General features: G+C 55.6%; 1 protein-coding gene across 1 annotated transcript in view; it reads right to left on the minus strand.

Moving 5' to 3' along the window:
- The window catches only part of LAMA5 (laminin subunit alpha 5), a 121750-nt gene that overhangs the window by 34177 nt on the left and 64831 nt on the right, over positions 1-22742 (minus strand). The window contains 24 exon segments of the mRNA XM_090064922.1: positions 138-339; positions 720-817; positions 1318-1426; positions 2033-2193; positions 2625-2778; positions 3414-3520; positions 3623-3765; positions 6930-7068; positions 9206-9362; positions 9673-9769; positions 10756-10861; positions 11744-11796; positions 12275-12374; positions 12615-12667; positions 12895-13032; positions 16052-16186; positions 17357-17491; positions 18096-18233; positions 19194-19334; positions 20709-20771; positions 21192-21246; positions 21248-21327; positions 22134-22224; positions 22594-22712. Of these exon segments, the coding sequence (XP_089921048.1) occupies positions 138-339; positions 720-817; positions 1318-1426; positions 2033-2193; positions 2625-2778; positions 3414-3520; positions 3623-3765; positions 6930-7068; positions 9206-9362; positions 9673-9769; positions 10756-10861; positions 11744-11796; positions 12275-12374; positions 12615-12667; positions 12895-13032; positions 16052-16186; positions 17357-17491; positions 18096-18233; positions 19194-19334; positions 20709-20771; positions 21192-21246; positions 21248-21327; positions 22134-22224; positions 22594-22712 (2774 nt within the window).

Consider the following 22742-nt stretch of genomic DNA (forward strand, 5'->3'; position numbering starts at 1 on the left):
GCAGAACCACTGGACACACGTGGAGCCATTCAGAGCTCTGCAGATGGGACCCGCACGTGCACAGGGCCACCCTCAGAGGAACCAGTGTCATCGCCCCAGAGGAAAGACCTGGCCCAGGCAGAGTGGGGATTTGCTACCTGGGGAGGCTGCAGGAGGAGCAGCGCTGCTGACGAGTCCACGGCGGTGGGCGGCCGAGACGGAGGCTCTGTTGTGGGGCCAGCGGGAGTAACTGAGAAGGCGTGAGTCAAGGGAAGGTCTAGGGGGATGAGCACCGGCTGGCCTCCCTCTAGGACAATGGATTGGGAGAGCTTCAGAAACCTCGATGGGACACAGGAACTACTGCAACAGAGGAAGGAAACAAAGCCATCCCATGATCTCCGGTCGTGGGAGGACAGCGCCCATGTCGCTGACCCATAGCACAAACTGAGGCAAGAGCCTTCCTAGGCTGACGAGCTGGGATGCCCGTTCCAGGGTGGCGCCTGTAAAGGAGGCCGTGTAACCCCGTAGCTTCTCATCCCAGCCTGGCCACTGGCTCACGGTCTCCCCTTCAGCAGGTCATTTCACCTCTCTGTACCTCCATTTTTAAAGAAGGAGTACGTGCAATATTTCTCCCCTGACGTTCAGTGTGGAGACAGTCATGTAGGTGGTCTGGTGGGAGGGGTGCGGCGTGACAAATCCACGCTGTTGTAAAAACCCTGTGACATCCTAGCCCTGGTTACCTATTGGGTGCGAAGGTCCCATGAAGGCTGATGCAGTGGACCTTCGGCTCCACAAACTCCATGGTGAAGCGTCTGTGAGGGATCAGGTATACCTTATGCTGCAGCATCAGGAAGGAAAGAGAAGCCCAGAGTTAAATTGCTCCCTTTTCTACCTGGAGCCTGGCCCTGCTCTTTTACCCCCACATCGGTCAGGCTGACCTCTCTAGGGATCCCCTTGTTAGATGCACACTGTGGCTCTACTCTGGGATCCTACCACCCTGTGCTAGGGAGAGGCCAGCGATGAGAAGAAATGCTCTGCCATGTTTATAGAAGAGCCACAAGAGATGCCCCAACCAGCCACCAACTCCTTCCCATCCTCCCTCCGCCGGCAGTCCCAAGGACATTTTTTCACCGTGTTGTTTGCCAGTCACCTCTTCTCCCAGGCAGCATCTGACCACATTAAACTGCTTGCAACACAGGGAGATCCACCCAGCACCGGATCTAACGTAGGACCAACCCCGCTAGGTCAAGCACGAAATCGAGCGCTCTGGGACCTCGTTCCCCATCTCACGCAGGCCTCACAAACATGGCACGGCTGTCCCTCACGGCAAGGCCTTACCAGGAAGACGTGGGCTTGATCCGCGGTGAATCGAACGGTCGCCTCTCTGCTTAGTTTGAAAGTTGCCAAGCGATTCTCAGAGTCCACGACCATCCCCCGGCAAAGGAAACTGCAGGATAAAAACAGAGCTCAAGGACGGCCCCAGGCAGGGCAGAGCCAGGGCTCATTTCTTGTCCTGCCAGAGAGGCGACCTTGAAGATATTTATACAGAGCTGGCATAGCCCCTTTGATGCCCTCCCCGCCTAGTTACAAAACTGGAATTTCCTAAGGATATCCCAGGCCTGCACTTCCTACCACAAAGCTCATGGTTTGAAGTCAAATGTGAGAGCAGCTCCCAGACATGGTACTCAGCCTGGCAGCTCCATAAATACCCCCAGTCCAGCATGCACCCTTGCTTGCCTGGGGACTCGCTCGGGTCTTAGTTTTCAGCACTGTGCACATGCATGTGGTATGTGAGTGAGCCTTCGGTTTGCAAGTGCATCTGCCCTAACAGCACAGGATGAAGCCCTGGGCTTCAGACTCCATTGCCCCAGCTGGACAATGCTGGTGCCTCCATCACGGGGGCGACTGTTCGCATGCCACAACAAATGCTTCGAGACACACCAAGGAGGCGCTGATATCGTGTGTGCAATAAGCCTGTCTCCCTTCGAGATGCAGGGGAGGGATGATGCTGCATGACCTTCCCAGGCCCCTTCCCTCAGCCCGCTGCTTGTACCTGTAGTCGCAGGTGTAGAAAGTGGAGGTTCCTTGCTGGGGGGCTTGCTGCGGTGAGGTTACGGCCACGCCGGCTGTCTGCTGCCCATCCGTGTTGGCATACTCCACCAGCACCACGTACTTCCCCGGCTGGGGAACCGGGAGCCGCAGCTGCACCTCCACCTGCAGGAGGGAAAATAATGGCTGTGCAGCCTGCTCCCCCCTCGTATCCCCCCGCTGAACATGCAGGATCCCAGTGCTTAGTCACCAGGCACGGGCCATGGACCCCCCCCACTTATTGGGCGCATATGTACTCTAGGCAGCTCTGGGGCTGCAATCGAGCTCATCAAACACCCTGAGGTGTAAGCCGGAGCAATGAGTGTGCCCACAAAGGCCCATGTCTGCGGGCAAGGTAGTCGGCTTGGGTGACAGGGGCTGCTGAGCTCACAGGCACACACCTCTGCAGGCAGTTCAGTGACTGGGGGGTGCAAAAGCCTTCTGGAAAATATGGCCCAGAACATTTAAAGGACACGGGGTTTCTCAGAGGAATGGTCACCGCGTTCATTTTCCCAGGATGCTGGTCCTTCCCAGGGCGAAACGGATGCACCACTCACGTCACTGCCACTGCACAGCACCATGTGGGGATGCAATGGGGTGATGAGCTCCACCGGGCAGGGTCTGGGGAGGTTGTTGTCTATCCTGCACACCGCATCTCCTCCCGACGCAGAGGGGAAGCCATCCACAGACAGGTACTTGTACAAGAGGCAGCTGAAGTGTGAGGAGAGAATAGAGAAATTCTGCAGAGACCCATGGGATCTAAGCAGTGCCTTGTCCCACCCTGGTTCCTGCAAAAAAGGCTGGCCCTGCCAGACATCACATCCCTGCCTTCTGGGGAGCAGGAGCATTTGAATGGGCCCCTACACGAGCTGCCCACAGCATGGAAGAGACCCAGAGCAGGCAACAAGGAGGAGAGCTTCTCCACTCCCAGCCCCGCCCCCTGGGCACTGTCTGAGCACCGCGGACATCGCCTGGAGAAACTGGGCCTACGACCGGAGAGGAAAACCTCTCCCATCACCCCTGCAGCCCCTGTCGGCAGTCCCAGCAGACAAAACCAGGTGCCATACAGACACCTGCCTGTTAGCCGCTGACTACAGGCTGCCAGGTAAATCCTGCTAACACTGCTCAGGGCAAATGCCTTTATGGGGCAACTGCTGTGCCTCCAGCACTAGCTCTGTGAGCAACCCATTGACCCAAGTCTTTCTCCTACCAGTGCCGAGTGGGAATGCAGACCTGGCAGTCTCTGGGGTGGTTAGTACAGGGCATCTTATAAGCTGGGGGTCGGAGGGCTGGGCAGGCCCCAGGTAATGCAGATCACAGATACAGAGAGGAGGGGGGCTCCTTACTTCCGACTGGCTTGCTCAGGACTTGGGCGGTAGGTACAAGCCTCCGTGACCTTTAGCTGCAGTATGGGAGCCTCATAGTATGAGCTGGGCAGCAAAACCAGGTAGTCCTAGAGGGAGGTGGGGAGGAGAAAGGGGACAAGTTCAGTGCATGGTTGAATGTGACGGGACAAGTGTCAACACCTTCACCCATCGCAGGGGCTGGTCCTTACCAGGAGTATGCCCTCCGCTTCGACCATCAGAGACCACACGCTGGGGTTCAGCACAAAGGGCTCTCCAAAGTTGTTCTGAGGGACGGTGACAAAGGCCGGCTCCGTGCTGGGGGCAAAGACGACCTGCTTGGTCTGCTCCGTACCTGGAGTGGGAAGGACAAGAGATGGGGGGTTGGCGAGGGAGAGGGTGGGGGCTTTTGGGAGGATGGCCTGGGTGACAGGCAGAGACTTGGAGGCGACGGCCAGTCACTTGGTTTGCTCTCCTCTGGATGCTTCAGGGCCCCATCCCAGAGACAAGCACAGACTCCAGCCAGGGCCTGACGGGGAGAAAAAAAATCCCGGACGTTTCCATGTGAATCCTGAGCGCTCGGAGGGAACATGGGGTCCCCTGGGGTGCAGGCTGCTGACGATTACCTAGAGAGGGAGGAAGCTGTTTGTGAAGCAGTCGTCCCAGGGCAGCTGAAAGGAATGAGCCAGACCAGTTATACACCGGGGCTACAGCGATCCCTGCCTGAAGGTTCAGATCACCGGTCTCACGGCAAAGCGGAGACCCCTGCGCTACGCTCTTCCTGCCTCACAGCTGCTCCCAGGAACAGGCTTCCTGCAGCCCGGGCTTAGAGGACGGCTCTCAGGAACGGCACTTGCTGACCCAGCTTGGGCTGAACTGACCCCTCGAATCCATTCGCTTTGAGTGCAATTGCTTTCCAGCTCCTGGTGACAGCCCAGCGTGCTCTTATCTCCTGCCTTCAGGGTCGGCTTTTTTGAAGCACTTAAGTGCATTTGGCAGGAACTTAGCTGAGCAGGAGCAGATGAGCCGAGGCAGGAGGAGGTGGGTGCGAAGGCTGCCCTTGGCTGTAAGTAAGCAGCACTGGTGAGAGCAGGGCTGGGACCGTAGCCGTAGCCAGCAGGCACCAGCAGCATGCGTGGAGAGCAGACTCTGGCTTCCTGAGACACAGGATGCATTCAGGCAGGGACTGCTTGCGGGGGTAGTCGGCAGTCAGGAGAACTCCCTTTGGGATGGAAAGCAGAGGCTGTGCCCCTCAAACTGCACCTGTTTGTCTGTGGAAGATGATGGGCCCCTCTCCCCTCCTTTTGAGCATGGAGCCCTACTTGCCAAACCTTTCAGGCTGGGGACAGGGTGAGTTGTAGGCCCTGCATCCATTAGCGCTCGCAGCCCTTTGGCACAGATGGGGAGGACACAGAGAGCACCGGGCCGAGCAACTGGCTATCCATCCTGCAGGCTGGTCTTTGGCCTCTAGCAGTAGCAAACACTCGATGCCTTCGAGGAAAAAGCAGAGCACATCCTACAGCAAGCTGCCATCCACTGAAAGGGGAAATCCCTTCCTGAGCCCTGCCTGGGACGGCGCTGGCTTCCTCTGACATGTCCTGTGTATAAATGTTACCGGTTGCACCATCAACCAGGTTTTGAAAATAAAAAAATGGGTCCAAAATTACCCCCCTGGGCACCCCAGGCTCTGGATGTACTGGCCCAGTCTCCTCAGCACCAGCACTGCAGCTCCTGGTAATAATTGCACCCTCCATCTCAGGGCACTGTGCCACCATCAACCAGTCAAGGCCCAGGGTCCCCTGCTGCCCCCCAGCTCTCCTTGCCCAGAACCATGTCCCACTGTGCAAACAGCAGGACTAAAATATAGAGGGCAAGTGACTTGCTCGGGGTCAGGTGGCAAATCAGTGGCAGAGCCAGGAACAGAACAGAGGTCTTGGACCTCCCATGCATTTGACTGGGATTTCTCAAGAGGGTGTAAACGGGAGTAAGTCACCCCCAGCCAGGTCACTTGGGTAGGAATGAAGGGTGGCTGGATGCACAAGGCCGCTCCTGCATTGGCTCTGCAACGTGGGCTTGCTAGTGCGTGAGCAGACGTGACCCAAAGGCGCCCAATGCCAGATGCAGCCCCATTTCTTTCCAGAGATGATGCAAGTCCCTGGCTGGGACTCCGTGAGAGCTGCCAGACTGCAAAATCCTTGGACCACTTTTGTGTTAATTCCTCAAAAGGAAGGAAACCCTGCGGTTGGCTTCTGGACTTCAATGCTCCACCTTGTTTTGAAAACCCCAGGCCAAGACCCTGGCCGGCTGCCCTCCCACGTACAGGCTCTCAGCAAGGCTTCAAGCCAGCTCCAGGGACCGTAAGCAAGGTGACAGACAGGTAGAGAGCTTTGCTGCACCAAGGAGCAGGCTGATCCATCACGGGTTTAGACTGTGCTGACAAATCTGCATCCCTGCAGCCCAAGAGCTGCGGGCACGGCTTGAACAAAACAAGGCATGGCAAGATCACGCTTCAGACATGGCCAACCACTTCTTCAGAGGAGCACATTCAAGCCAGGGGCTGTGCACTGGGGTGAGGTAGAAGCCTAGAGCTCTGCTCACTCACTGGGCTGAGAGCTGGCCTCTCTGCAGAAAACAGGGGTCCCTGCTTTAGCCCGGGGGGGTGGGGCAAAGGGGGGAAAGGCCCCTGTGCTCCAAGTCACCCCTCCCTGAGTTAACTAGGGACAGGGCAATGGGGCAAGTACAAAAAGCGCTTGGAAAAAAAAATCCATGGGATAGAAAGGAAACACTTCTCTGAAGTTTGGTCCTGGTTCCCAGTGCGTGGCCTGCTCTCCCATCTCTTCTGGGGCGTGAGATTGGCATCCCTGATCTAACCATCACCTCCTCTAGCAACACCCCGGTTGCCAAGAGCACACCCCACAATGCTTGGGACCACGACTGAAGACCACCGTGGTGCTGCTCTGTTCGCCAGAGGGGCGCAGGCTTGGTGGTCCTGCCCTTGCATGGGAAAGGCTGGCGTTACGGGGCGTCCTCAGGAAACAACGCCGCAGGAGACTGCACAGGTTGGGGAGGAGGTGGCAATGGCGCCAGGGGGGCAGGTCTGGGATCCTTACCTCTCCTTCGTGGCTGAAAAGCGGTAATTTTGCCATACACAGTGGCACCTCCTGAATTAATATACCTCAGGATGACATGGAACAGAGAGAGCTCTGCCTCCTTCACGGCTACCGTGACTCTGACTTTATTCTGAAAAAAGCACAAGCACATCGGGCGCACGTCACTGTGGAGCTGGCTCGGGACCAGTCACCCCCACTGTGGGAGAGCGGTACCCACCTGTCTGACTGCCTGTCTGCCTGTCTCTTCCCTCTCCCCTCTGCGTTACACGGGGAAGCAGCTCCACGGCTGCTGGGGCTGGCACACGGAGGAGTCAGGCTGTACCCAAGGGAGGCGTTTTGGAGCAGGGAGGCGCAGTGGTGCAGAAAGTGGGTTGTTTTGGGTTAGTGGAGAAGTGAAAAATGCACTTACAGTTGCCACAAATATTAAACTTTCCTTCCTCAAGGACCGAGACCCTCCCTTTCACATTTGCAGGCCCCCGGTTGACGTAGCGGAAGACGATGTGGAACAGGTCGGGGGAGGTCACATTGAGAGTCACCACTACCTGGGGCTGGCGGGAGACAGAAAGGGGAGAGAAGCAGAGCACACCTTCAATCACCTCCGCCACCAGCCACCGACCCAAGCACAGCGGCTTGGCCTAACGCTCCCAAAGCAACATGCCGCGTGGTAAGGGGGGCGAAAAGGGGGGAAGAGGTTCAAGGGAACTGGCCCTACCGCACAACAGCCTCACTTGGACAAGGACAAAACGTGCTACCGAAAGAGCATCTACCTCTATCCCTCCTTCCCGAAGCACCTTTTCAGCTGCTTAACCCCTGCGTGTGCACGTGTGCATATGTGTGCACGCGTGTCACGGGCCGCTGATGCCCAAAGCATGGAGCATCTAGAAGATACTCTCCCACCAACGCTTGGGGATGCTCGGCCCCGGCATCGAACCGGAGGATGCTTCTCGACGTAACTCTGAGAGGAAGTTGCCTCGCAGTGACGGGGAACTACTACGGTCAAGCCAGCCAGCCAGTCAAATACCAGCCACAAACTGCAAAAAAAAATTGCCAATAGGCCCAAATAATACACAGAAAAAACAACATTTTCATTATGTCAAAAAAGAAGTTAAAAAAAAAAAATCATATTTCTGTCAAGAAAACTGCAAAAAAAAAAAAAAAAAAAGTGGCTTTTTTGGGGGTAAAATTGCTGTTAACTTTGACTGGTCAAAAAATACGTGCTCAAGTGACTACATTTGACCGGTCACTTGACTGGCTTGCCAACCTTAGAAATTGCAGCTGTGGGGTCATTTGGGAGCATTGCCTTTAAAGGAAGTCTCCGTTCCTGAGGCAAAAGCGTCCTAGTGCTTTGCACTACAATTAACCGGCAGACGATGCTGGGGCCACCTGCATTTCTCTGTAGAGAAGGGGACAAGGGGAATTGCCCAGTTGTCTCCAGAGCCTTGAAATTGCTCGCCACTACGAACACGCAGTGAGGACGACATCCCGGACGGGTACGTTAAGACTCACACAAGCCTCCCTCTATGGCTTTGACCCAGAAGAGCGCCCAGCATGTGCGCATCCTTCATCCCTATTGACTTCAACACAGACCCCGGGTGAACGCTTGAGTGCCATCCTGCCCCAGTGCCTACGGGTCTGTCTACAGCGCTAGACGGAGATGCGTCACACCACCTCTGCACATGCCAAGCGCAACTTCGTAGGGAGGCTCATGCGGTGCCGCGCTCATGCTGGCTCCGGGTCTGACTCGGTCGCAGGAAGGAAGCGCTGAAGTCGCCCACTGGACGTCTTGCGTGGGAGCTGGCTGTCAATGGAGCAGCCGCGTGCCTGCCTGCCAGAGCCGGCTTGCATCACGAATGCCATCAGGGGATGCCACACAAAGACAAGGACGCAGAGAACGGCTCACTCCGTGCTCCCGGTTGCTAATCTTTAAGGCTTTAAGTGTCCAGATTTCACCAAAAGTCAATGGGAAACTGGCACCTCACTCCCTACCAGCCCGACAAAGCCAAGCAAAGAGCCTGCGGGCGCCTAAAGAGAGAGCTACCATTGTGCCGAGGGACCCTCCTATGCAGAACAACCCTGCGTCGCGGTCGTATCAGAGCCGGGGACACACGCTCGCTCAGTGTCCTCCGAGAGGCCGTGCAGCAGGAGGGTTCGCAGACGAAGAAGATGCGGGAGGCAGCGGGGTCAGTGGGTATCATGGCCTCACCCCTGGGGACTAGCCTGGCGGAAAACCATCTATCTTCAACCAGCAGAACAGCGACAGGAGGGTTTCAGCTACATCTGGCGGGGAGGGAGGGGAGTGCTGCTCTATTTCTGGGCCGGGGGGGAAGGGAGGTTATGCAGAGTTGCAGGAAAGAGCAGAGATAGCAGGGAAGGGCCTGGGAGACCTGCAGTCACTGTGCACAGATAAGCCCTGATACCCAGCTTTGCCGCATTAGGACGCAAAGGGCTTCCGGACTGAGGAGCTCTCCTATCACCAGTCTACGCTGTCCCTACAGCTACAGGAAATATCTGCACAAACAGACTATATATACACGGGACTGTTTGTTTTGCCCACCATGTGACCTTGGGCTTTGAGACTCGCTTTGGGTTAAAATAAGACGCTCGCCTGCAGCACATCAGACTGTCAGCCCTCCCTCCCCCTACCCCACAGGGAGCACCGCCAGGGGCCAGAGCCATCAATCATACCTGGATGGGAGACATCTGCGCGTATCCTCTCCAGCTGAAGTTCTCGAACTCCAGGGGGTTGTAGCCGAAGCGAACAGCCCGGCCATCCGGCGTGGTGCCTTCCTCCAGCTCAAGTTTCAGGTGGTGAAGGTCAGGGAAATAATGGTCCTTTGCAGGTCTGAGGATGACAGCAGGAAAGCTTCGTTTGCGACGGGTTAGGAGGACGGCGCTCCATGCAACAGCCTTGTGCAGCTCCTTGAGGAGCCACCGAGCACCACAGCGGGGCACCTTCCCATTCACTTCTTCACAGCAATTAGTGGATGGAGGGGAAAAGTGGGGGGCAGACTCTTTAGTGAGGCCCATTGAAGTATGATCCCCACCGCTGCCCACCAGGAGAGGACAACACCAAGGTGCTGGCATGGGAGGAAGCCTCAAGCACACGTGAACACGCCACGCCACGTGCCCCCACCGCTGTGGCGGCTCCTTACTGGGTGCATGTCGGGCCCCGCGTATTTGGTCGGCAGTGACAGGCCCCGGTCCTCTCGCAGGACGGCCCGACCGCGCCACCTACGTCGCACCGGCAGCCTGAGGACAGGAAGCACGTGTTTACATTCCCGCACCGCTAACGAGCTCCAAATAGCGCTAATCAAAGCGGCACGCCGAGGGAGGGGTGGCGGGGCCTCTATTTTTATTCCATTGTATTGCTTTTCACATTGGCACGGGCTGCGCTTGCATCCATTTCTCTTCCATCTCACCTCCAAGCTATTTCCAGGCGCCACGGAGAGCACAGGCCTGAAGACCCCCCTGGCAAGCCCTGCCGCCTCCTCCCAGGCCCCCAAACCCACAGCCCGCTCACTGCCTGCCCCCAGGCCACTGCAGGTGCTGGTGCTGTGCGGGGTGACAGCACACGGCCAAGGCTGTTGCTTCTCTCTCCGCCAGGGTGTTAATTCGTGCATGGGGATCCCGCAACATAAGCAGATGTTAAAGGCAAGAAGTGAACCCCCCAGCACCCACATCTGCGGCTTCCCTCTGACCCCAACAGGAGGGGAGCGTGAGTGACCATCTCACTTGCCAAGGGAGGTAGGGCAGGCTGGGTCTCTCCTCTGTGGCAGGGCAGCTGTGGGTGCCCCCCACACCCTAATTCCCAGTGATTTTAACAGGGCGCTCAGCCCCTTTTGCAGGGGCTGGTTGTAGCTGTGTTGGTCTAAGGACGTAGGCAGATAAAGTTCTTTGGGTAAATGCAGTATCTTTAATTAGACCAACCAAATAATTGGAAAAACGGTTCTTTGCAAGATTTCAGGCACAAACACCCTTCTTCAGATTCTCCCTATGTCGTGTTTGTAACCAAAAGCTTGCAAAAAACAATTTTTTCAACTATTTAGTTGGTCTAATAAAAGATACCAGCTTCTTTTGGACACTCAGCCCCCAGCTGCCCCCAGCCCTAATCCACACTTTGCCTTCCCATCCTCTGCAGTCTCTCCACCCTCCAAACAGCCTCTGCTCCAGTGACCGGCTTCTGCGCTCTGTTCCTACCGGGTCCCATGCATCACGAAGGCAAGAAGGGGGCTCACCTTGACAGCCAAAGTAACTTGCTTTGTTCAGTTTGAAGTAGCCGTCTTTACATGCTGAGCAGAGCTGGCCGCAGGTGTTGGGTTTGCAGAAGCACTGCCCGCTGCCCTGGGGAATGGCGGTCATACAGCAAGGGTCAGTCAGTGCGCCAGTGAACTCAGCTCAGGGTCCCCCCGATGCCCATCACACTCAAGGCAGGGGTTGGGAGCAGGGGGTGGCATGGTGTTTATGGAGGATGAAAAGAGTCTCATGGGCAGCAGGATGTGGGGGAAACCCACACTTTTCAGAAGTTTTTAAGTTCCCCAGGCTGAAGCTACTGCCAAGACGGCAGACAGGTGCTAAGAACATGAGCTGGCACACACCAAATGACCCCCCACTGACGCTACTGCCCGTGACTTCCCATGGCACAGGAGTGGACTGCAGCAGCCTGAGGCTACAAGTTCCTTGGGGCAGGGACTGTCGGTTTTGTTGTGTGCACCTAGCACAGAGAGGCCCTGACCCCTCGTTTAGCCTTTCTAGCTGCTACTGCAACACAGAATAAAAGAGCTCTTCTTTCCCTCTTCAGTTCTAGGACAGGTGCTAAATCCATGCCCTTAAGCAAGCCTGGACTTCAATCACTGAACCTCCAAGATGACAACGCCAGGACGGGACTGGGTGCTGGCTTATGGAGAGCAGTCCGGCAGGAGCTAGTGTGGGGTGCTCCAGATGTTATGCATGTAGATCAGAATAAAACGGGGCTGGAAAGGCTTTCAGAAGGCCGTCTAGTCCAAACCTCTGCTCCAGGCAGAAGCACCCGGCCTGAATCGCCCCAGCCACGTGTAGCGACTTGAAGTGCTAGATGGAAGCCCTCTCTCAGCCACCTATTCCAGCGCCCACCGCCTAGTTAGCAAGGTCATCCTAACATCCAGCCTAGCACAAAGATCTCTTTCCAACTTAAAAGAAGCGCTGGAGGAGCTCAGGGCACACAGGGAACGTTGGAAGTGAACTTACTTGCCGGCACTCAGCAACTCCACTGATGGTGCCTTTGGTGTTGCACTGGCAGCCTGGGGAGAGGAGAAGGCGGCGAAGCGGTCAGCCTTCCTATCAAAGACTCTTGCCTAGTCAGAACAACACTAACACCCTGCCACAGGCCCAAAAGACCTCAGGATGTGGGGACAAGGCTCCAGAGAGGAAACCAACCAGCTCTTGATTCCTGCTATGGCTGCAGACTGACTGAGCATGGGGTGAGGGCTGAAATTTTAGGCAGTCTGATGCTTACCCCTGACCCTGCACATTGCACCTGCCCTGTGCAGACACACACCACCGGCTTTTGCATGTCCATGCCCAGCATAAATCAATCTAAGGGAAAGGCTGAGGGACTGACCCTAGCAGAAGAAAGTCTGACCCCGGCCCTGCCCCAAATCTACATTTGGATCATGAAATCGTTCTGGGAACTTGACTGGGATGAATAGGTCCCCCTCAGGCCTCTCTTGAAGTGCTGGTAGGAGCCAGGTTGGAGGGTCTATAGGACCAGTTCCTTACTCATGCATCCATAGGGGTTCTCTGGAGTCAGGTTCCAGTACAGCGGCTTGCACCTGTCACACGCTGGGCCCTCGACGTATGCCCGACAGGCACAGGAACCCTGAGAGGAGGGAGGAATAATCAAAAGATGAGAAGAGAACGGCACGGCCTCCAGCTACGTAACGCGACCTACGGATTGATCAGCTGCTCTGCTCTACCGCTGCCGTCTGCAGCATGGCGCCTGGGGGCAGATCCAGGGCCAGGAGGGGAAACTGTAAGTGAGATGAGGAATGAGCAGGGTTTCCAGAGAAGGAGACGGGGCAGCAGTGCTCAGAGACGGTGGGGCACGTGGACTACTCACCGGAGACAGGGATGGGTCTGTGTTTTCTAGCCCCGCCGGGTTGCAGGAGCCCACTGGAAAGAAAAAGCAGAGCTGGTAGCAGGTTTAAAACACCTCCTCTCTCTGAGCTGCTGTGCCTGGGAGGGGATATGCAGGGAGTTCTCTGTTGGGTAGGGGCTGTCACTGGACTGGCGGTGGAGCGGTTTGATTATGTGAAATAACAGGCACCCTCCTGCCAGTTGAAGCCGCTGGGGTAAGTGCTGCACCCAGCCGCCCTGGGGGAGGAGGAAGACGATGCTACCTTCACAGTACGGGAATCCATAGGCCCCTGGCACGCAGGCATCACAGCGTAGTCCCGTCACTTTGGGGCGACAGCTACACTGCCCCATCTCCTGATCGCAGGTGCCGTGGAGGGAGCCCTCCGCAGAGCACTGGCAGGCTGCAGGCGAAGAGGAAAAGAGAGGCGATCAGACTGAGGTGGCAGGGGCTTGCAGCCCAGCCCAAGAGCTTGTGCTGCACTTGGAGTGAAGGCCAGCTGCAGACTCATGTGGGCAGAGGGGGCAATCCCACCCCACGAGGTAAGCAGCAGTAGCGGCTGCGCCTGGGACTGATGCGCTGAGGTCATGAGCCAGCCCGGCAGGGCTAGAGAGCAGAGAGCTCTCCAAGGCTGCAGCCCATAAAACAGATGAAATCTTTATTTAGAAAAAAATTAATTGCCATCAACATTTTCCTGTGAAAATGTCACTTCTCAGCAGAACAGCGAGCTCCCCAGGGCATCAAAGGCAACACAGTCCCACCTGAGGGAAGAGCAGGGGCCCAAGGCAGCTGGGGAGCAGCTCTCAGTGGCATTTCTGAACCAAAGCATTCAGCATTTGGGCTGAAAATTGGCTGAAAATTGGAACAGTGGTTTGGGATCCAGGTTGACTGCTGCTGCAGAAAGTAGGTGCTTTCTCCCAAATATATGTGCTTTGGCAGAAAGCCTCCTTTTCTCCTGAAAACCAGATCGCATCCGCTTCGGTGGCTTAGCTGCAAGCAAGCATGTGCTACAAGAGCCTCACTCTACTTGTTTCACAGGCGGAGGAACGCAGGCAGAGACTTGCTCCGGTCACACAACGGGTCAGTGCAGAGCCGAGATGTTGCTCAGAAGCCACACAGTTTACTGCAGACATCCTGAGGGCCAGTCACACCCCGTGTCTCACAGCAGCACTGGCGAGGCCTGGAGCCATAAGCTCCCAGAAAACAGCAGCCCAAGGTGAACGAAGCAGCCTGGGCCGACCAGCCTTGCAGTAGTAACCAGCCAGCAGCACAGGCACGGAAATCATCAGTGACCACAATGCCTAGATCTGAGCAGGGACACACGTATAACCGTGGGGACAACCTGCTGCTTACTAATGCACGGTGAGAGCTCACACCCCTATCACCTTCAACGGCATCCTGAAAACGTACAGCCATCAACTAGTCTGGTCCTGGTCAGACATGATGCTCTCACTTTCAATCGCAGCTCAGGCACCAAGAGACAAATTTAGTGTAAGTGTGTGAACAACCTGCACCCCCAGTTGGCCCTGGCCTCTAGCAAAATGCTCTTACTACTTCAAAAAATAATAGGATATTTGTAAACCTCAGGTCCCCTCCCTCCCTGGCTTCTGCTGCAAATCTGCATTTTAGATACTGCTTCAGATGAAAAAACAGGTGACTACCATGCTCCAGCAAGACTATCTGATCCGAGCCTCCAGCCCCTTCAAAGGCATAACACCGGCATCAGCATTCACAGCTTGCATGAAGCCAGCTGGCCGGGACTCAGGCTTCTACATTTAGCATGGTGCAAAACTGTCCGGGGGGTGGAGGGGGATGCTTCTGTTTTGTTGCTCCAGGGAAATCACATCACAGAACATTAATTAAGGAGCAGTAAATATTTGCTGTGAGGCACAAGTGTACATCTGGCCTCAGTCATGATGCTGGGGGTGGGGAGGCAGGAGGGAGGAGATGCTGCCTTGGGCATATTGAGGACAGTTAATAACACAGGCACCTGCAGTTAGGCAGGACACCATTTTGCTGTGCTTGCTTGCATGAGTAAAACCCATCTTTGAGTCTGAAGCAAAGCCACCGAAGTCAGTGGAAAGACTCCCACTGGTGTTAGTGCTGGGGCAGGACAGGTAGATAAAAATCAAAGGGCTGCTTCTTGTCTCTCACCCTTTTGCACCCAAAATGTAGCTCAGCTGGCTCCAGTGGAGTTAGTCTCCATTTATCCTGGTGGAAATGGGAGCAAAGTAAGGCACAGTAGACCTCTGGGAGGTGGAAAGGGCTATTCCCTGGGGGTGAGAGCAGTAGGCCTGAGACCAGTTCGGACAGGCTGAGTGTTGTGGTCGATTTGCAATAGTGAGAGCAGGTTGTTGCTGTGAAGTCAACATGGTCAAACTTTGCCAGCTCAATTCTGAACCTCATGGCTCAGGCACAATGATAAGTGGTAGCCATTTGCAGAATAACCATAAAAAATCTTTATCTCATGTTACAAAAACCCTTTGCAGTCCAGACTATCCAAATGGGAACCTGATGGGGAAGAGGTCTGCATCCCCCGGCCTGTACTGCTGGCTGGTCTGGGTTTCCCAGTTCTCCAGCATTCAAGATCAGCTGCTCATCCTGGTTTGGATGCACCTGACCTACATGGATTACGTGGCTGGCTTTGAGCGGTGTGTTGTTCGCACCCTAGAGTGTCACTCCGGGAACGGAGTCGAAGCAGCAGTTTTGTCTTGCAACCAAGTGGAAGCACTCAGCTCTGCACAGCTTCCGCCACGGGCCATAAATCTCTCCTCAGCACCTGAACCGCAGCTCTGACACTGCGATAGGTTTGCAAGTCTCCGAGCGCCTGGCTTAGAGCTTTGGCACGAGATCTAAACACTCGGCTCAGGGTTTCTTCGGGAAAACGTCTCGCATGGCAGAACCGTGTTGCTTCAGCGGGCGCTGGAACAAGTCAGTGTGATTCAGTGCAGTTTTCCTTTTGTTTGTGCATGTTGTTTGAGGTGAGGGGAGAGAGTCTGGCTCAGGTGCACCCTGCCGCAATTCATCTCTCGGGCTACACTTTACCTTGCCTTTCCTAAAGCGCTGTGTGCGTTTGAGGCCCTGCATGAAGGGTTTGCTAATATTCCTATCAGGGTGAGCAGACCTGAGCTCCTAGTAGTAATAACTAGAAGTGGGACAGACTGCATGGTCTCTGAATTGTCGGTGGACAGCTGTTTCCAACGGGGAATGCACTTTGGAACCATCCAAAGAAGCAAATAATAAAACCAACCTCTGCTGTAATGAACAGCCAGTCAAAATATGATTATAATCCTGGGCCAGGGTGTGCTGGGAGAAGGAGGATGGGAACAATACACAACAAGAAGCAGCCCATGTGATAGCCCAGTTTGGGAAATGATGCTTTTCTGCTGACAAAATCCTCCGTGTGAGGCTTTGTTACTCACGTGTGCAGCTGGGGTACCCGTAGAAGCCTGGTGCACACTGGCTGCAGGTGTGCCCGGCAAAGTTAAGATGGCACCGGCACTGACCAGCTGGGCTGCAGTTATTATCTACTGAGCCCCGGGGGTCACAGGAGCAAGCTGCAAGAGAATGGCACACAAATGAGAAAGAGAGGGAGCGAGGTCTGCTGGGGGGGGGGGGGGGGGTTAGGCAAGGGCGACTTGCTCGTGATTTCGCCCCAGGCCTATATTTATTGCTGAAATCCTTTGGAGAAGCCAGCAACTTCTTTTTTATCTGGGGTCACAGTCACATCAGGAAAAAGCCCCTGAGATTTCACAGCCCATTCAAGACACACCAACAGGAAACCGCTCAGTAGGTTACCGCATTAAACAAACAAATCAGCGGTTGGAAAAACAGTGTCAGAGAGGGAGTCATGGTGAGAGAGGCAGCCTGATAGTGGAAGCTTTGTCTTCTTGGCTTTGGTATTGTTCGTGACACCCAGAACAAGCCTGCTCAGTTTGTAACCAAAGTGAGGGGATTTTGAATTAAGCCGGTTAGAAGGCAACAGCTTGGCACTCTGAAAAATCAGGGGTCCCAAAGTCCCCCAGAACTGAAGCACTCAAAATGACTCTCCACCTTCCCTAAATGCAGACCCGGTGCCTGCATCCTGAAAATCCCAGCTGGGGTCTGTCCGGTTTAGCGGGTGACAGCATCTGACATTCGTAGCAGAGCGCAGCCAACTGATGCTAACCATAGACTAAAGTCCCTTCCAGCCCTACTAGGAGGTCCTATTGAGTCCAACCCCCCCACTCAAGGCAGGATTGTCCCAGGCAAGGGTCTGTCGAATGAGACCGAACAGAATCCAGTTTGCTTTATAAATGCCGTGAGGTGCAACCCTCGTTGCACCAAGCCCAAGAGAATTGGAAGGGCTACAAGGTTTTGTGGCGGGGGCTGCTTCCACGAGCATGAACCAACCTCAAGGTGTAAAATCGCAGGGCGGGGAAATGTTCTGAAATGTACTCAGACAAGAGACAAAAGGAGAAGAGGACCCAAAGCTTCTGCCTACAGAATTGGTACCGATCACCATGATTGCCAGAGGCTGGGGAAGTCCACGTAGTCACATTTCCACCCAGGTCTGATGATGCGAGTGAACAGGCAGTTTCTCGGGGAGCGAGGACCTCTGGTTTAGTTCTGCTAAGCATCGCGCTTTGTCCCTCCCAGGAGCCCACCTCTTGAATCATTCAGCCACAGGCCTGCATCTCTCCTCCCAGCCCTCTGACGGCAACTAGGAGCCTTGCTTTCCCCCTTACCGTGGCAATGGGGATAGGAATGGTATCCCGTGCTGCACTGGTCACAGTGGGGCCCATCAAACTCGGGCTTACAGAAACACCTCCCGACTGAGTCGCAGCCTCCCGGCAAGGTCCCGACAGCACTGCAACTGCACACTGCAATGCAGAAAAAAAACTCAGTGGGGCAAGGGCTCAGGCACCAAGAGCCCAGCTGCACTCAAGGCAAAGCAGGGAGGCCACTTCTACTCCCAGGGTCTCGGACACGAGCCTGAAGTGCCTGCAGCGGGGATCCAGCAGCTTCAGCATGTGGATGCTACGTCTCTGCATTGCTCTCATCTCCACCCCACTCATGCAGCCTGTCCTTGATTCTCCATGGCCCATACCTACGCAGCTCCCATCTCTGGCACAGCGCCTCCTGTCTCAGTGCTGCCAGCCCCTATTGCCCATGGATTACATTTTTAAACATGCATTTTCAGGCCTCCACCCTGCTGCCCTTCACACTTGTGGAAAGCTCTTTGGTCCCGATGTCTCCTCACAGCTCAGCACCAGCTAGGCAGCTGCTTTGTGAAGAGCTCTGCCTGTCTGTCCATACCCACCCGCTTGTCTAACACCTCTATTTTCAGCTGCACGGAGTGGTGATCCATTTAATTTTTGCTCCGTGTTTTTATAGCCTCTCCCAGAACAGAGGGCAACTCTAATAGGCATTCAGAAAGTGGACACGTGCCCGCGCCGTATCCACAAAGGAGCAGGAGATACGCACGCTGGCAAAGAGGGTAGCTGAAGTAGCCGGGTGCACACTGGTTACACGACTGCCCTTCGAATCCAACACGGCACAAGCACTGACCGGTCTCGCTGTCACAGATGCCTTCGTACTGGCCAGGGCCTGAGCACTGGCAGGCTGGAAAAGAGCAATGGGCCCCAGTGTATCATCCTCCTCTGCAAATCCCTGGGGAAAAGGGGGAATCCAGAGGCCGCCTCATGGCCAGGCTCAACCCTGGCTACACAAAACGCACCCTTTTTTGGGGCAGTAAGACAAGACTTTGCTAGACAAATGCAGCATGAGGAAGGGAGCGAGGGCAGGGATGGGGTCAGGGAAGGAGAAGGGCTGTGAGGCTCAGGGTCAGTGATTCACAGCCATCCGTCACTGAAATGCCTGTGGGTCCCCAGAGGCTGAGAGGAAGGAGTCCTGATCGAAAGGCTGGTCGCAGCAGCTGCAGGCTCCATCCCGAGAGCCCCCAGATGCTGACTCACTGCGGTCAGAGCTTCCAGCTACATCATGAAAGTGTAGGAAGAGGTCACCTAAGTGCAAGGAAAGAGGAGGATCCTGGCCCAGCCTCCTCCCGCTGCCAGCATCTGGCCCAGAGTGGACTCAGCGGGTCCCATCAGCAGCTCTCCCTTGCAGGTTGCACTCCCCCGGGCCACCTGTCCCCTCTGTAACATCTGGCAGGGAGGGAGCAGGCAGGGGAGGCAGGTCCAAGGAGAGCAGCCCATCTGGGATAGACCTGGGAGGTGTAGGAGGCAGGAGAGGGGACCTGGGCTGAGATCCCTGACACACTGCAATGGGGCTGCGGCCAAAGGGGCCTGCTTGCTGGCTTAGCAAAGCAGCTGCTGCAGGAGCAGTGAGGGGGGGTGGCCATGACATGCAGGCAGCTCAAGCCCAGCGGGAATCCAGCAAAATTCCCCAGAAAGGCCCAGGGAATCCGGCAGGGTCAGGGCAGCTCTGGAAGAGACCGGCAGAAGTCATGGGAACGTGTCCCTTTCCCAGTCCCGCCGGAGAAGGGAGAGGTGCGCGGGGCTTCGAAGCAGGGGAACCCGCAGGGACGCTGCCCAGGGGGCGGCTGGTCGGCCCATCACTCACGCTGGCAGCTGGGTCCATAGTGCCCCGGCGCGCACTGGTCGCAGTGAGCTCCCTGGAAGTTGGGCTTGCACACGCACACGCCCGTGCGCGAGTCCTTGCGACAGGCGTTCCCTTCTGTGCCAGCAGCGTAGCAATCGCAGTCTGGAGAGGAGCGATAACAACAATATAAGGCATCTCAGCAAAGACGCCACTGGCTGGGCTGGCAGCTGGAGTTCAGATCAGAGAGCTGGGAAATCCCAGACTCAATCTTTGGCCAGCGACTGGCTGGGCAGGGTCAGGGCACATAGCTCCCCTCTCTTAGGGTCTCCTTAAGAGCTCTGATTACGTTGGGGCCTGTGCACTCTGCACTGTTCGTCGCTACCCAGCCCCACCGCTTTGTGGGGACAGCCAAAGCCTGCAAAGAAGCCTCAGTGTCTTTGAGGTCTGGGCTCACAGCAGTTCCCCCCGTTATAGGACACCACAACTTGAGCAAGCATTTCAGGTTCTCAGACTGCCAGAAGCCCAAGGGCCCCAGGCCAACAAAGATCATAGCTCCAACCAGCTGGGTGCCTTGGGCTTCTCCATCATGCAGAAAAAAAGGGGCCAGAGCATTAGAGATGGGGAAAGGGGAAGCAGAAGTTTTGTTTCAGGAGGCAAGAGTGAGAACCAGAGGGGAAGGGAGAGATTCCAGCCCGGGAAAGGAAAGCCTGCCTGGCAGATACCAAGTTTAAAATATCAGAGGAGAGAAAAAGGGTTATCTGGATGCACTGGGAAGCACGACACCAGAGATAACTGTCTGGGAAAGAGCACAGAGACCCCAGAAACCCAAGGAGGTGATGAATTAAATGCCTTGAGAATTAGAATTAGGCAGGAGGCAGGGGAGGAAGGGAGAGGATAAAGCTCAAAGCAAGAGGCAGCACTGGATTTCTCAAGATGAACGCTCTCGTCTGCGTCCCTGACGTTCACATCAGAGCACTGAGCTCATCTATGCCTGCCCTCCCACAGGACACTCAAGGCAGGGGTTCAAGCCTATGGCTCAAAGGCCAGATCTGGCCCACGGAGCCTGATAATCCACCCATTAATGCTGCCCCATTGACCCAAACACGGCACCAGACTGGCTCTGCATGCAACCCCTACTGAGGCTGGCCCTGGGCTGTGCCAGGCCAGCATCCTGGTTTGGCCCAGGTGGGTGCTGTGTGTGCTGGTGCTGGACCAGGGATGCAGGGAGTAGGGGGGGCTCTTTGGGCCAGATCCAGCCTGCAGGCTGACCCCATGCCACTCAGGACCACATGAGTTTGACCCCCCTGTAGTAAGGGAACCCTGCACAAATAATGTAATCGCACTGCCTCGCTATGCTGCAGCTTTACCAGAACAACCCCTCTCCCACTCTTCAGGTGTCTAACCCGCTGCGAGCATAACCTCTTGGACCCGGGGACTACCTCTCACCATGGGCAGTGGCGCCTGGTCTTGACTGGCCTGGACCAGACCCATGATGTACAATGATCTCAGAGGTGCAAGTAAAGCAACGGGGCTTACTTATAATCTGTCCGGCTGGAAGCACCTGTTCCCCAGTGTCGTTGTGGGAGAAAGCTGGAACGGCTGCGGAGACAACGAAACATTGCAGGCACTACACATGGGCTTAAAACTTGTAGCTGGACCCCAAACTGAACCTTAAGAAAAACGAGGCTTCCCTCTGGCCCCGGGGAAGACCCATACCTTCCCGCTCCAGGTGAGGAGCATCGCTACCCAGCAGGAAAAAATGACCTCAGTGGGGCTGGATCCCACCTCAGGACTGTGCTGCCTGTTACGCCTGAGCCTCACGACTGAAGCAAGGTGCTGGTTCACATTGGTAAGGCAGGAACCGCTACAGCCATAGCTCTGCACTGCCCACAAACCTGCCCTGAGCCGGAAGCTCTAATTTTAGGCATTCCCATGTCCACTTGGCCTAAATAGGGCTTGCTGCAGAGAGTCAGCACCCATCTCCCTGCTGAAGACCCCTGGGGCTCCTGATGTACTTACGATAGCAGTGGGGGAAGTCTATGTACCCCTCGGCACAGGCGTCGCACTGCTCCCCAGGTGTAATTCGGCTTGCAGTAACAGCGCCCCGTGAGGTCCTCGCAAGTGCCGTCCGTGAACTCTGAGTCACAGTTACAACCTAGCAAAAGAGATGCGCTCTGGGACCTTTTGTGACCAGCCAAGCACCCCATTTCCCAGTCTGCATCCACATAAAACACAAAGCTCCTAGTAACCAGTCTAACCACCTGCTGCACGGGCAGCATCACAGATACCTGCTGCATGGGCTCCTGAAATATATACCACATGGCTGTCCCTCCAAAAGGGCTGCATGTCGGAGCAGCTGCCGCCACTGTGATTGTGGACCTGCCAGGAGGCAGGATATGATGGGAGGCTGCAATAATGAGGGACCTGTACCTCCGAAAGGGCCTTGCTTCCCCTTGGGAGGAAAGGATGACTGCAGTGAAGTGGGGACAGTCCTTGCTGAAGCGGGTGAAAGCCACCAAGCCAGTTGTCAGAGCCAATGACACCTCCACTGCCTGAATGATCTACATTTCCAGCAGGGAACCACCCCCGCTGGGAATGTCCCAGCCTAGTTGGGGAAGTCCTGGAGGCCAAATTTTTGCCCACTCTGGTTTTAAACAGGCAGCTGCATGCTTACACCACAGCCACACATACTGTCTACATATAGCAGCGGCTGCTTGGGCTCACAAGGCAAGCACACAGCCAAGTCAGCAGGAAAAACTAGCTGGAGGGACAAATCCAGCTGTGCAGAGTTCACAGCTGGCTGGAAACTGAACCCCTCACGTAGATTTGATGGGTGGGACAACAGTGGTCCATGGCACCGGAGAACCCACCCGCTTCAGCGCTGGTGCCTCTCCCCACCTGCTCAATTAAACAGCCAAGTGCCCATTTGTGTCTCCAGCCTGCAGGGCCACTTGTACTCACGATAGCAGATGTATGGCGAGTCAATGGGATGGTCGGGAGATTTGTAGTACCCTGAGATGCACCTCTCACAGTTGATGCCTGTTGTGTGATGCTGAAAAATAAGTGGTGAGAAGGGCCTCTAGTTACTCTGCTAACGAGGAGGAAAGATGAAATCCCCCCGTAGAATTTGCCAGTGGCATCACGACCCAGGTGGGTTCACGTCCGCAGGTGAATAGGGGAAAGAATGAGGTTTGCTCAGAAGTCCACTCATGCTGCCTTGGATTGCAGCATGATTACCTTCTCCCTCACTGGCAAACGTCTGTGCCCAGCCCAAGAAGGCCGGCCTGAGCTTCAGGTTGGTTTCTGCCAGTGAAGCAGAACTTCAAACAGCCGCTGAAGACAAAAACAGGTACAAAACCAGAGGAGCCCTGAAAATCCTCCCCCTCGCAGCACCGCTCTGCCGACCCCCTCCCTGACTCACCTGACAATCAATGCAGACACCGCCCCCTTCATACATGTCATCATGACTTTTGCTAGCCTTGTGGTGATCAACCTCTGGATCATAGTAGCAATCATAGGCGTGACCATTGCAATTGCAAGCTGAAAAGATCAGGAGACATCTTGATCCAT

The sequence above is a fragment of the Crocodylus siamensis genome, chromosome 10 (assembly GCF_052110815.1).
Source record: "Crocodylus siamensis isolate JL-2025a chromosome 10, ASM5211081v1, whole genome shotgun sequence".
Taxonomy (NCBI): Eukaryota; Metazoa; Chordata; order Crocodylia; family Crocodylidae; genus Crocodylus; species Crocodylus siamensis.